This window comes from Cryptotermes secundus, unplaced genomic scaffold, assembly GCF_002891405.2.
Source record: "Cryptotermes secundus unplaced genomic scaffold, Csec_1.0 scaffold358, whole genome shotgun sequence".
Classification (NCBI taxonomy): domain Eukaryota; kingdom Metazoa; phylum Arthropoda; class Insecta; order Blattodea; family Kalotermitidae; genus Cryptotermes; species Cryptotermes secundus.
The window spans coordinates 1,771,021-1,785,223 of NW_019721523.1; the positions used below are offsets into that span (position 1 = coordinate 1,771,021).

The following is a 14,203-nucleotide window of genomic DNA, read 5'->3' on the forward strand; positions in this document are numbered from 1 at the left end:
TAAAAACATACGTGGTACATGTCTTCTGGTGTCGCACCCAATGCCATGGAAATCTGTCACTTAGTTCAAAAATTAAGTTCAAAGAATATTAAGGAGGACACTCACACGGACAAGATACTGGATGAGTTCTGAGTCATGGCGATGTGTACCAAGTGTAGGCTGCTTGCTGTCTTCTGGAATTTTATGCTGTGGAATCTGGTTGAAGTTTTCCATCCTCAGGGTTGAAGAGTAAGCAAAGCTAGCAAGCAAGGGGCATGCAAAGTGCAAGTAGATTTCCGACAGGCTTCACAGCATAACATTCAGTAACACTAAATGCCTGTATAGGAAAATGGATAGCAAGTTCTTATTTCTGCCTCTCAATATTTCTGCTCTTCGAGTTTTTCACCTAAAATTTCAGTACATTCACGCGTGGAAAAACTTATACAGTGACTGTGTCTGTCCCTCTGAATCTGTATCGACGATTCCTTTTCTGTATGGTTCAGGTTCTTGAAACACAACCCCTGACCAATAATTGTTGCAACTGCAGTCATACACCGTTTAACGCTACCCTATAAAATTCTGATTCATTATAAGACTCTTTATTCTGGGACGAACTCTTGTAACAAAATTAAAAATTGGTATCATTTGAACAGCAAATAATGGAGACACTGCAACTGAGGATGTTGAAGTTGTGGAAAGAAATTTAGCCACATGTTTACTGATAGAATTCATGTATAAGATGATTGAAGTTATGGCTATCGTAACCGAAAATGGCCTAATTTGGAACTCAATACTAAAGTGCGGAGAGATGTGTAGGATATGATATCCTGCTATAGAGAAACTTTTTAGGAAAAACCGCTCCAGGCAAGACGATCAACTTTTGATGCCTTCATGAAAATGAAAGCTGAAAATTACTTGGAAAGTGGCCCTCAGCGGGGCTCATCTTCAAGTATATAAAGCCAATCCTTATATATCATACGTATTTTGTTAAGGAATTTTAAAAATTAATAATTTTAGCTATGCATGACCATTTTATTTATTGTATAACCTCAATAAATTACTATTTTAGGAACGCATTTCCTAAACTTCTTTTCTCCCTCTTTGCCCCAACTTTGGAGCATATGGCTGATTTCTCTGTTTCATTAATCATTTCTATAGACGGAAGTTCTCCTTGGACGGGTGGTCAGCTCGTCGCAATGCCTCTACCTAAACAGAGGACAACACAAACACAGAATAAACACACACCAAACATACATTCCTTGTGTGGGATTCGAACCCATGAAGCGAGCGAATACAGTACATGCCTTAGACCGCTCGGCTACCGTGACGGGATTTCCGAAACTACTATACTAAAATTAATCCACAGAACACGGATTCAGTTACATCTCTCGTTTCCAGGAAAGCATTCCCATCTTTTGCGGGTGTGACTGTACTTTCATATTTAACGGCATATCTTACTTGCCTTCCCTTTTAAAATATAATTCGGTTAAGAATCAGTGCAGTCGGGTAATAAATCCCTAAATACTATTAGTCTCCCGCATGAAGAATTTCCAATTTAGAACCGTGAAATGATTAGGGCCACTCCCCCACCCCCCCAACAAAATCTTTATAAACCGGAGAGACAAAAATCTCTTCATTTAAACAGGATGAACATGTGCGTAGTTTTGACTACTCGTAAAGAAACTCCTTCGAAGACCAGTGGTACAAAAATTGTGTTGTGCTAAATTATGGCAATAATGCTGTAAGTACGTGTATTATTCCTATGTGTAGCGTGCCGAAGTGTCGTATTAATTGGCAGCTATTCCACCTGCATGTCAGCACGTGCTAATGTGCCTGTAGAAATCTTGATGTGTGTCTTCTACTGGGGTCCATACATGGGCTGCAGTTTCAGGCATCGTCTACTTCATGAAATTGCCGCAGCAGCGCCAAATAAGAGTAGGCGTTCTTCATAAGCTGGAAAAGGACAAAACCAAACGCTGTAGATCTGGTGTTTGAGACACCTGCGTGGAATTTGGCATAAATATTTGTTTAAACACTCAAAATTTGAGGCACCTGCATTCACTCTGAGTCATGTACGTATATCTGTGTCTCCTACGTGCAGTTTGAGACATACGTACACTCATACTGTTTAAGACACCTACATAGAGTAATGTCAAGGTAAGGTAAAGTTGTCCCTGTGCTTAATCTATTTAAGAACTACGCCAAGAAGGCATTTGGCAGGGAGTTGAAGTATAGATCCAGTATTTTCTTGACCTCGGCAGTAGCTGGAGGTGAGTGGTCAGTTTCACGCCCTGCCGCTTTACTCCCGGGGAAAGAGCCCCTGGTACCCTTTGGATAGGAGGATAGGTGGACCCCAGAGCCGGCCTGGACGGCGTGGAGAAAATTCTTGACCCTACCGGGACTCCAACTCCGACGCCTCGGTCGTCCAACCTGTAGCCAGTCGCTATACCGACTGCGTTATCCCGGGCCATCCATACGGTAATGTAATTTCATTAAATGTATTTCCAGGTCATGATACCTCAGACAACTGCTGCGTGGCGTTGTGTGGGCAATAAATAGTGGTCCAGTAAACATAACGACACACAGTGGTTGACCCTTTCGTTGTTGTTTGTTGTTTTGTTGTAATTCTCTTTCAAGATTGGAAAGATCTGCCGCCACTTTAACTTATAGTGCTTGATCAGGCTCGAAAATTCAGGCAATCGAAGAAAATATTAATAATGTCACTGGTTTCAGTAGTTGTGCTGAAGAAATTGAAAGAAATGTGGCGAGAATTTGGCCGCGTCTTAAGCGACCTAGCCTGGTGCAAGCTGAAAACCTGTAAATACTCGTAACACATGAAATTTGGAATCCGTACCGTTGCATCATGCACTCGTAGTTCAATCCGGACACAAATATTCATCCTACAATAAAATCTGCTATATCCGGCATGCCAGGGACCGAAGTGTTGTCGGCTACCTTAATTCTCCGGAAATCAGAGCGTTATACCTATTGTGTATCTTACTGTGCCTCATGGACAGACCTAACAATTTAATTTTTTTTTCTCCTGTAACACTTTCTGTTGCCTTTTCATCACTAGTTACGTAATATGGCTTATACTTAGTATGGAAAAACCAATAAGTCATCAATATTTCACTGTTTTAATCATAATATTCATATCTTAGTCACTTTCCAGTTAATAGAGCTTTCCGAATCATCCAGAACCGGAAATCACAAAGTTACTCACACTCTAGCCAGCACGTCTTGCTCATATCACCAGCGAGCTGCATATGATTTGTAGATTTCACGGTGATGATTTAGGCAGTCTCTGAAACGCTGGATGCTAGCTCCACATTGACATGTCTGTTCGCCCGAGAAGGCTTCATTGTAACCTGCGTAAATTTACGTGGGTTACACCGACTCACCGAGCTGAAGGTGGGTAAGCATAAGTTCCCGAAAAGTCCCGCTCGTACAGCGACCGGGCGTTGAGCCCTCATGATGATCATACAGATGAACTTCGCCCCGTTGCAGTTATTCTGCCAGTCACAGTCGTAGGCGGCTTGGTGCACACGCTGACTCTGCGGGAAAGTTTGCCCGAAACTGATTGAAATTTCGGTAGTTTTTCTTATGTGAATTGGGTGGCAGGAGACAGGACTCAACCCTAATACGTAAAGTTATAAAGAATTGACACCGTTCCTGAACTAAATTATTGGTGATTATTAGTATGCATGATATGTCAAATATTTATGAAAGTTCTTATATTTGAATAATATGTAGAAAATGAAAAATAAGGGAACAATATGAGATAATTAAAAATTTTAAGGCCGGTTGTAATTTAGTTAGGAAAAGAGCTCGGACCATTTTTATGTGTATATTTCGTCTGTTTTGTTACATTCACACCCAGTGCAACATGCGATTAGAAGGTTATAACTCTAGCAGTGGGTACTTCGATCTTTTGAGGGGCCCTTGTGAAACCGGAGACGCACAACGGACCCACTATCAGTCTGAGTGCTTGGACCGACTTCCATGTTAGTCCTGCTATGCAGAATGAGATCCAGTAGTATGGAACTCCGACTCACCCTTCTCCTATGTCTTGTTTAATAACACGGCCGTGATGTGAAACAAAAGTTGGTACAGGATTTTGTACATTCTTGGACGGATGTTTTACAAACATACCTTCAGTATGATATTTATTAGAGAGTATTACAAAGGTACGAAAACGGTGTCTTTCGAATTTCAGTGTAGCGCTGAAGTTCAACTGATTCTATGAAATTATATGTAACGGGGATGATCAGCGAGTAACAGTATTCAACTTGGCTCTTCTGAACTAAGCAAGATATTGCTTTGTTATTAATCGTAATGTGACACTGCCTACTAGTGTCTGAGAAATGCGAATCGATAATAATTAATCGAACCCCACAGTGTTTGACTGCTTGTGGCATCACAGAAAGTATGTAATCGGATTTTTGGATTTGAATTCGTTTGAAATGGCCATATGTTGAACTTGAGAACGTAGTTCTTACTGTGGTTCTAGGTTATCTGGTTGTCAGGTTCATTCAACTCTGACAAGAGATTCCGCGATAATGCATCGCTCTCGAGTTTTCCAACAGATGTATGAAGTTTGACTTGCGGTTCCAACAGAACTGAGTATGGAGACCGTTGTTCATCCAGCCTGTTCACCAGATCTAACTCTCTCTTCCCAAAAGTTAACCATTTGAGCACACTGATAACTATATATTATGGGCCCTTTAAGTACATATACCTACATATTGTATATATATATATGGGTTTCACTTTATTCTCAGAATAGACATCGATTACTTCTCGATACACTATTGAATGTTTCATCTGTGCGATGGGGACACAGCGTGTTTCTCAGGAAAGTGTTGTGAACGGCAGTAACTAGGTTAGTCGCTGGCTTTCCACCGCGGCGGCCCGGGTTCGATCCCGGGTCTGGTCAAGTGGGATTTGTGGTGGACAAAGTGGCGCTGGGGCAAGTTTTCTCCGAGTACTTCGGTTTCCCCTGCTAATCTTCATTCCACCAATTGCTCCACAATCACCCTCACCTCTCATCTGGGGCTGGTACAGTAGGCCAGAAGTGGCCGCAGTGCAAGGTACATAGTCACACTCCCACTAGCAATAAAAAAAGTTGTATGAAGGAAGTTTTAAAAGTATATCAATTTATTCTCGACTATTTCACGTTGTTACCTTGTGCATAAGTTCAGAGCCGAACCAGCAAAAGAAACCGAGTTCAAGCACCGTGCATACGGAGTGCAGGAGGACCCTCGCGAACATCAGTCCCTGTGGTGGCATCTGCACAGGCAGGAGAAGGCATTGTCGTCAGAATTCCTAGTAACTTATCAGCATGTTTAGTAGGAAATAAAGCCGCAGTGAGCCACGACAGAGGAGGGACACAACCCTGCATTCGGCTGGAGCAGCATTNAGGAATATTCTTGGGGGTAAAAGGCGACCGGAGCGTGGGGCTGACAACCTTGCCGTCATCTATGAGCCAATTGTCTAAAAAATGTGGGAACCTCAAAATCTCACAATCCTGTGGGCCTCCACTGCCTGTTACAGGGATACCTTTACTTTTACTCCGTCCGTCCGTCCATCCATCTATCTATCTACTTCTGTTGCTCCCACTTGGAGCATAGGACATTCGTGAAACGCTTCGTTTCACTTCAGTTTCTTAATCTTTGACAGTTTGTAGGACTCCTTGGACGAGGGATCAGTCAGTCACAATGCCGCTATTTATACAAACACAAAATAAACGCAGACAAACATCAACGACTTGAGCAGGATTCAAACCCACGATCCCAGCGTTCAAGCGAGTGAAGACATTTCTTGCCTGAGACCGCTCGGCCACTGTGATCGTATATCCCTTATATAGCCCGTTATAATTCTCAGTGTAGTTACATTCGATACACGCGTGTAGGTAAATGAAACATCTGCTGTTTATTCGCGCTTTCTCAATTTCTGCAGTGTTAGTTGTGTAACCGTTCATTCTGACTGGAGGACTGTTATGTGAAAATTAAATTTTGTATTAAGTTAAGATTAACAATATTACAAACAAAGAGATCCGGCAGATAGCCAGCTCTTACACGCGGAAGGGACATAGTTCAAGTTTTGCTATGTGAACAGGAAGTAACATCTGGTACTTTCCTAGAATTCTGGCAGTTTCAGCAACGTCGGAAAGGCTTTGAGAAAATGAGAGCTGACAGCTTGGGACAGCGATAACTTAGAAGTGGGACGGCCGGAGCCTCACACCCTGACCGTAATACATCAAGGGGCTGTCATCCTTAGCGTCAGGTCAGCATCTGCCAGAATCACATAGCAGAGCAACATGATTGGGAATTCAAAATTTAGGGAACCTCCTAGTTTGAAAAATTAACCAATGGCAGAAGTGGAGGAGTGGATTTCTCTTGGAGTCTGGGGTTCGTGGACCTCAGAATTCAGAGAGAGGGCATTCCACCTCGGAGAGTCTTGACACTACTTTCGGCAAAATCGGACACTAAATTTACCACTACGGCCCTTCCGTAAAATAGTATAAGTACAGTTCAATTCAATAGTATTAATAAATTCAGTTGTATGCAGAAAGCTGGAAGGGATTAAAGGACTACTAAGTGCAACCGTCGAAAGGTGGGTGATTGTAGTGAAGTGTTCTTCCTGCCCTGTCCGAGCCAGACCCTTATAAGACCCTGGGATAGGAACCCAGCTCTACTGATTAAAGTAAAGAACCCAAAGGAGTGAGCGGTGGTGGAGTGGCGCACAACGAAAAGGGCACAAAGGAAGTGAGCGGTTACAGTTGGGAGTTCCGTGTCAGTGTGGAGCATCAACAACAACACCTCTGGAATGGGACATGTAGACATTACGATAACGCTTGAGACTCATGCAGGATATCGGTTCGAACTTCTGACGGGACACTGGCTATCCTGACTGACGACTTTCCTGGTTTTGCTCAATGTCTCCGGCAATTGCCAGGATAGTATCTCCATTAGGCCATGATCACTTTCTTCCAAATCCCTCCCAGGTCACCATCCATCCATCCTACTAATATTCAACTATATGTAATCTAGCTGCTGACACAGTAGTAAAATTAACAACAGAAGGAAATATTTTGTTTGTATGTTGTTGATTTGGACAGTAAAAATTAATAGTATTTATTATTATTGTCATCATCGTCGTCATGAGTATCATGAACATCATTACTATCGCTAAAACTTACCACTAAGACTTGAAATCCCAGCAAACAAATTAAAATTGACGCTGTCAAAAACACAACAAAAAACATACTGCTGAAGGATTTGTTCATGTCTGCAACGTACCTGTGGAAGAATTGGAATGTTAGTCGGATTTATAACATGTAAACGCTCCTAGTTCGAAAAAATTACATATTTCTGGCTTTATAGTGTAGCAACACTGGCGTAAAGAAATTTGAAACGAGAAGAAGTGATAGAACGAGATTAATTACAATAGACAGAGAAGAGGAGGTAATTCAAATAGTAAAATAGTAGTAATTAACTATAAACATTCTTTTCTTCGAAACAGCTGCCTCTTACACTTAGAACTCCTCTCTGTAAAAGTTATTTCCTCACTGTGGTGTAGGTCCGTGAACTGATAGACCTCCCGTTCCCTTCAGAAAAAAAAAGTTATAATTGTCTCATATGTTTTAAGGGTATAATTTCAATTACACCACAGGACATTGCTTACAAATTCAATAGTCTCAGCACTGTTCTATGGTATAGCCTGTAATTTCTGTTTTTTATATCTGTATTTATTTTCTCTCAACCAACGTCCTATCCAACGGGTACTGGGGTCTCCTTCCCGAGAGTAAAGCTGTCGGATCATGGAGCTGACCACTCACCTCCAACTAGTGCCGAGGCCAAGAAAATGTGCATCTATAAATCCACTCTCCCATGCGCCTTCATGGCGTAGTGCTTAATGAGTGAGGCACAGGGACAGCTTTACAAATAGACGTATATTGAAATGTGCGAAATGTTCGTTTCCATGTTTTCATCTTTTGCAGTTGTCTTCGAATATAATTTGTAAATAAATCTATTAACCGTTTTAAATGCATTATTCGTAACTGAGAGTTTGGTACTTCACTTGTTCCACAGCCTAGAGGCCACTATTCCGATGAGGTTTTGTGGTTGTCTTCAGTCCCACCGGAAATATTTGGAGTAGCAACTTTGAATGGACATGATCTCTGTCTACCCATATAAGCAAACTGCCAACCGACGCAATATAACCTACGTATATAGAAAGGGTCCTTAAAGACACCAAACAAGTTTACCTATTAAAGGGGTCTCGGATACCGTAGGCTTATTTATAGACCTATTTGTGTCCCTTCATCTTATGAAGTTGTGAGTATAAATCAGCAATCGATTCGCTAGTGTTCTCCTGAACTTCTCTGAAAGAAAAGTCATGGAATCATGAAATCCTCTGTAGCTTTTCAGGACTTCATATCCTCACAGCGGTGATTATCTTCCACAACTTGTCATCATGTAGTCTGATAGAAGTTCACTGATATTTCGGAGGAACGTACTGACTCTGTCTAGAGAACTAAGGAGACAGCCCGGGTAAATGAAAAGAATCGCTCTGCTTGTTGCTTGTTTAATGTTGGTCACTTGTTTGGCTAAATCATCGACCCTGAGAATGGAGGCAATACATTCCCTCAACATCTTCGAACTTCCCGAAAAATAGTATTTTTAATTTATAACTTGTTTTCGTCGTTAACAGAGAACGGCTGAACCAGATTATTAATTTTTTTATTATTAGCATTTCTTTTGGAATTAGGAACGACTAAGAGTTACTGCAACTTCATACATTTTGTTTGAAATGTTTTACGGCTGTGTATACGTTTACGGTTATGTTTACAAGTAAAGGTATCCCTGTAACAGGACTCGAAGGCCCATAGGGTTGTGAGATGTCGAGGCTCCCACATTTTGCCTAGACAGTCGGTTCACAGATGGCGGTAAAACTGTCAGCATTACGCGCCTGCCGCCCTTTATCCCCCAGGAATATTCCTGGTACTCGTTTCTGTTAGAGGCTGAGTTGACCCCAGGGCCATAGTGCGGCTGGAAGGATTAGGTAAATTGAAAGAATCCACCTCATCGGGATTCGAAACAGCTACATTCCTTCTTGAAGCATAGTGCCTCAACCAACTGCGCTACCCGGTTCCCCTTACGTTTATAAGTATCTGAACGAAGTACGTAACTAATTTTTAAAATGGTGGACTTAAATATTGAAGCAATCATTTCCTTAATTAAATTCAGCCTACACGATTGATATCTCAGTATCTGTAAGTATACACAGGACTCCAGGTCTCAGTTACCAGTCGTCTGGTGTGAATAATTACCTGCAACATGAGAAAACTATGCGTTCACTTCCCACAGAAACTGTACAGTTATATGGCATACTTACATGAGAAGAGACTGGTGATATTTGATACATTCTTTAACATACGTCAAATTTTCTCTTTCAACTTGCGCAAAGGACTTCATAGTAGATGACGTGTGACTTCCTTCACCACACCCAAATCGTAAAGTACTCCCATATGTTCTGTTTAAACAGTCCCTGTTATTAACATTCTTTCGAATTCTGTTTTCTCCTTTCTCTTGTATCACAAACAACGCCGGATTCTTCAAGATTTGTTCAGGGTAATTGCCTTCTATTCTCTTTTTATATATTTCAGGGCCAGATTTCATAAGCGCGTTCTTGTTTATGTTCTTCAACGAAATGCTGAGGAGGTCGAACTGATAGCCCACACAGATCATGAGAGTGACGCAGAAACTATCAATGCAACCCATACACCAAGCTTCCAAAGCGGTGAGCGTGGCCTGGGCTGCGTATTCAATTTCATATTGAGGACTCTTCGTGGAGTCCCAATTTGGATAATAGGATTTAAAGGGTAGACTCCTGTGAGGTCCTGCGGTATAATTTAGAGTGTCCTTCTCACCCAGCTCCACTCTCGTGGGAGTCAGAGGATGCAATATCATTGACAGGCCTGTAATGCAGTAGAGAATAATGTAACTTGTTGTTATCTTCCTCGCATACCCAGTTGCTTGCCGAATTATGCTCGACTCCTCAGCAGTGAGGTTTCTGTCGTGAATGTAGAAGTTCTCGTACAAGGTCCTGATGAGGTTCTGGACTTCTTTCCTGTATAAAATGAACGTCATCAGTTTCATACCGCTTCTGAGTTGAGTCAGAAGAATGCTCATCACTTCAATCCCGTCCTGCAAAGGATAATCTTCGCAGATTATGAAAAGGGGCGCCGCTATGCTCACAGAATAAAACAAAGTTACGGTGAAAGTTGTGTAACCTTTATACAAAATGTTTATCCATGTTAATGAGCTGACCTCATCGAATGGAAAGATCGAACCCAGCTTCAGAAGTGCAAGGTTCAGATACAAACATTCCTTTGGCTCCACTTTGTTCTCAGGTACCTTCATCGCCAGAGATGGACCTTCTTTGCAACGTCTGTTTTGAAAGTACAACTAACGAATGACTCATTTTCTTGGGTAGTTACTCAATAATGTTTTATGCGTTAATGTTGTTATGTGAAGGAAATTAATATCGATCTAGCTAATTTGTTAATTTGTTTATCCTAATGGTGTGCTCTGAGCTGTGAGTTGTGAAAGAACACAGATATACAAGTACACATTACAGCATATGTCTAATGTGCAGTTTATAGATGGAAAGTTTTCAAATTAAACTCTTCTTAAGCAATCAGATATTTAATAATTCTGTTCTTGAAACTTGTAAAAGTCAAGTTTATAGAATCTTGCTGTCTCATACGCGTTTGAAACTTCTCTTCTTCAGAAGCAGCTCAGGGATGACTCATGCCATGTTTAAAAATTGATGGGCCTTTTGCAAGGTTACGAACAACGAGAAAGCTGTATGATTTGAAGTTCTCACAGAGGCCGTTATGAAGATTTATATTTTATGGGATACAACGCCGTGTAGTCCGTTGAAATTCAGTGGATGTTTCGGATAAATATATCAGTATTCAGGGTTAAAAATTAGGACAAGCAAGGAACGAATATGAAACAGGAAGCAAGTTTGCTGCCTTATTCATGCTTGTTTCTTATTGGAACTTCTCAACGTTCAAGATGGAGGCTACATCTTCCTCCGAAACGTCAGTTGCCTTTCAACGGGCTACACGATATTATATCCCAGAAGATAGGACTCTGCAATGAGAAACTTTTTAGAGTAACCTAATGGAGGACAGTTATTGAGAAGCTAGCAGTCGCTAAGTTATTCGTGATTTGTACGTTTCTATGGAACCAGAATGTTCATTACCTTGTTCAAAAGAACCCAGAGGTTCCTATCTTTGGACAATAGACCAACTAGCACTATCGCCGTTGCTTAGCCAATATTCGAGACCCAGTGTAACATGTCGTAACATGCCATCAGCAGATAAGTTGAAGGAACGTCCTTTGGCGGTTGCTCTCGACTGCGTATCTAGTACGCTAATACCTAGCCTTCACAGCCCGAAGCCGTGTCCTCTGTCAGCAACCTGAGAATATGTCATTCCTTGTTAACAAAGTATTCACTTAATGTCGAGGAATTTATTGTGCTCTATGTAATTAAATGCCTTTCATTCCAACTCATTAGAATAAGTTGTTTGAAAGGTTAATTGCCAGATTCACAGTTGCACTTTGTATGAAACTGTTCACATAGACCATCGTGTACTTTCCTGAAATAATTTTCTACTTAAAACCGCTTGCCCATAATTGTGATGATTATATTCTTGTTGTGCAACTCGGAAACTGGACCCGTTTCAATGATCAGATGTAAAGGCCGCATAAAAATCTAGTTTCTTTCACTTACCCCCCATACACTTTATGATGGAGAAGAGTCCAAGCGCCCACTTTCGAAATCATTTTGTTTATCAAATATACTTCCTTACTTACTCATGGAACTGAGCTCTTCTGGAGGAGCCGCCAATTCTGCAGCTACTCAAGAATTTCCCAGCATTTTATGGAACCCGAAGGTTCATTACCGTGTTCACACGAGCCTTCCACTGGTCCCTATCCTGAGCCAGATCTATCCAGTCCATACCATCCCATCCTATCTCTCTAAGATCCATTCTAATACTGTCCACCCACCTACGCCTTGGTCTTCCCTGTGGTCGCTTTCCTTCTGGCTTTCCTACCAATATCCTATGCGCATTCCTCGTCTCCCCCTTTCGTGCTATCAAATACACTGCAGAAATAAATTTAATTTTAATAGCTATTAATAGAGCTAATTCTCTTTCCACTGTGAATATTTACCTTTTGTACAGGAATATAGGAGAACAGTGTTACTGCTGGCGTTTTGCAAGATTCTACAAACCAGTGTTTGATAAAACTGTTTGAAGGATTACAATCATATGGTTTTCGTTTGCAAATATTACAAAACGAGTTAGCTCAGTTAAGAAGCCTATGTTTTATTCTGAAGGCTACTAGAGTTAATCCCGACTGCAACTGTGCTGATTGGTACCTCATATACTTCATCTGATCCCGTCCCTAATGGGCTGCTCTTTTAACAGATTCAGCGTATTCGCCATAGAAATAATCTCAACACCATCGCGTATTTGCGAATTAATACAGTTCTGATTATGCTTGCTGGCTAGGCTTTTACCAATACAATAATCTCTGATTAAAGCGCGCCCTATGGGGGACGCGAAAATACGAGATATGTAAATTATCCATACTATAGTACATCTGTTCTACGAACTGGGGTACGTCGTACCCTGTGTACGCAACCATACGGAAGGAAAGTCCTGGATGTTCAACGTGTTTTCTGGTATAGCCACTTTCATTCCCGTAGTTTGTTTAAAACTATATCTAATAACTTTCTAACGGTCTGCCTCACTAAGTGACGATGGTGCACCACGGTTCCCATAGTAAATGGAGTATACAACAAATGTTAAAAAATTTTAAACTTCAATAACATATTCACCGTATACAAATGACTATCCTTATACGTGACTTGTCATGTTGGTAGCTCATATGGTTTTCTAGGCAGAAGTCATATAGTGCACAAATTTCTACCGATAAAGTTGTTTCAGGCAGTAAATATTCGGAAGTGTCATTGAGCAGTGCCTGGTTTAAGTCTCTACTGGGACGCCGACTATTCTGACTGAGGGTTTTCGTGGGTTTCCTAAGTTTTTCTAAGCAAATGTCGGGATACTAATTTAAATTATACCGCGAAAGCTTCCTTCTGCATTCCTTTCAATTAATTATTCATTATAACAGAATTACTTTGCGCTGTATAAGCTGGGTTGCAGGCAACCAAACATCCACAGGTTTGCTCTCGAATCATTTGTGTCTTAATGTTACATTTAGCAATTAAATGCTATAATCCAACGATAATATGAGATTTACGAATATTTCATAGGTAACCCTGTTGAAATCGACAAAGGATGATTTTAGGACCAAATCCAAATTTTTAATTGCTAGTGGGGTGGGACTAAGTCCCTTGTACTGCGGCCACTTCTGGCCTATTGTACCAGCCCCAGATGATAGGTGAGGGTGATTGTGGAACAATGGGTGGAATGAAGATTGGCAGGGGAAACCGAAGTACTCGGAGAAAACCTGCCCAAGCGCCACTATGTCCACCACAAATCCCACTTGATTAGAACCGGGATCGAACCCGAGACGCCGCGGTGGGAAGCCAGCGATTAACCGCTTGAGCTATGGCGTTTCAACTCCAATAGGAATCTAAACGTTTTATTGTCTGGAATTACACTCGCTTTGCTCGCTTTCTGCAGTGGACGGACAACAAATGAAGTCATAAGACTGACTACTTTTCTAAGATTGTTTAGAAAGTGATTTAATCTACCAATGGAGTGTAGTACAGCAAGTGTCAGGCAGCTTCTTATGGCGCTATAGAAGACAATGGAAAAGTATGATATCCGTGTTAATTGTTCCTATCCCAAACCGCAACAGAGCTCTGTGATAATGTGCACTGTACATCTCTTCCATATATGATACCACTATTACCGATAATTAAAGAAATACTTTACCTATCCTGACTAATTTATCGTAAATTTTGCAGTAAGTTCAGAAGAATCTTGAGACAGTAAATCCGAATGGTGCGTACATTTAGCCCTGTTTCTTGATTTATAATCATTGTACTTCCTTTCGTTTGACGATACGCAACTGATATGCTTGATACGTCTTTAAAGTAACCTCATAAACCACTTTTGTAACTGCCTTATTTCCCCCCCCCCCTTTGGCGCTACAGCCCCAGTGGGCCTAGG

General features: G+C 41.2%; 1 protein-coding gene across 1 annotated transcript; it reads right to left on the minus strand.

Annotated features, from left to right (window-relative positions):
• Positions 1-1,866: 1,866 nt before the first annotated feature.
• Positions 1,867-10,406, minus strand: LOC111875494 (odorant receptor coreceptor-like). The gene is made up of 5 exons (XM_033755836.1): positions 9,379-10,406; positions 7,181-7,280; positions 5,164-5,268; positions 3,381-3,533; positions 1,867-1,932 (listed from the first exon to the last, which is right to left on the minus strand). Exons 1-5 carry the CDS (start codon positions 10,404-10,406, stop codon positions 1,867-1,869), a joined length of 1,452 nt encoding a protein of 483 aa, XP_033611727.1.
• Positions 10,407-14,203: the final 3,797 nt, after the last annotated feature.

Bases quoted from the DNA above. Each gene is read 5' to 3' on its own strand.
- LOC111875494 (XM_033755836.1), bottom strand. From the start codon at position 10,406: ATGAAGGTACCTGAGAACAAAGTGGAGCCAAAGGAATGTTTGTATCTG. The intron at 5,269-7,180 runs GTAAGTTTTAGC...CTGCCTGTGCAG, and splicing joins TGGGATTTCAAGTCTTAGTG to ATGCCACCACAGGGACTGAT. The intron at 3,534-5,163 runs GTAACAACGTGA...ACTTTCCCGCAG, and splicing joins GCTCTGAACTTATGCACAAG to AGTCAGCGTGTGCACCAAGC.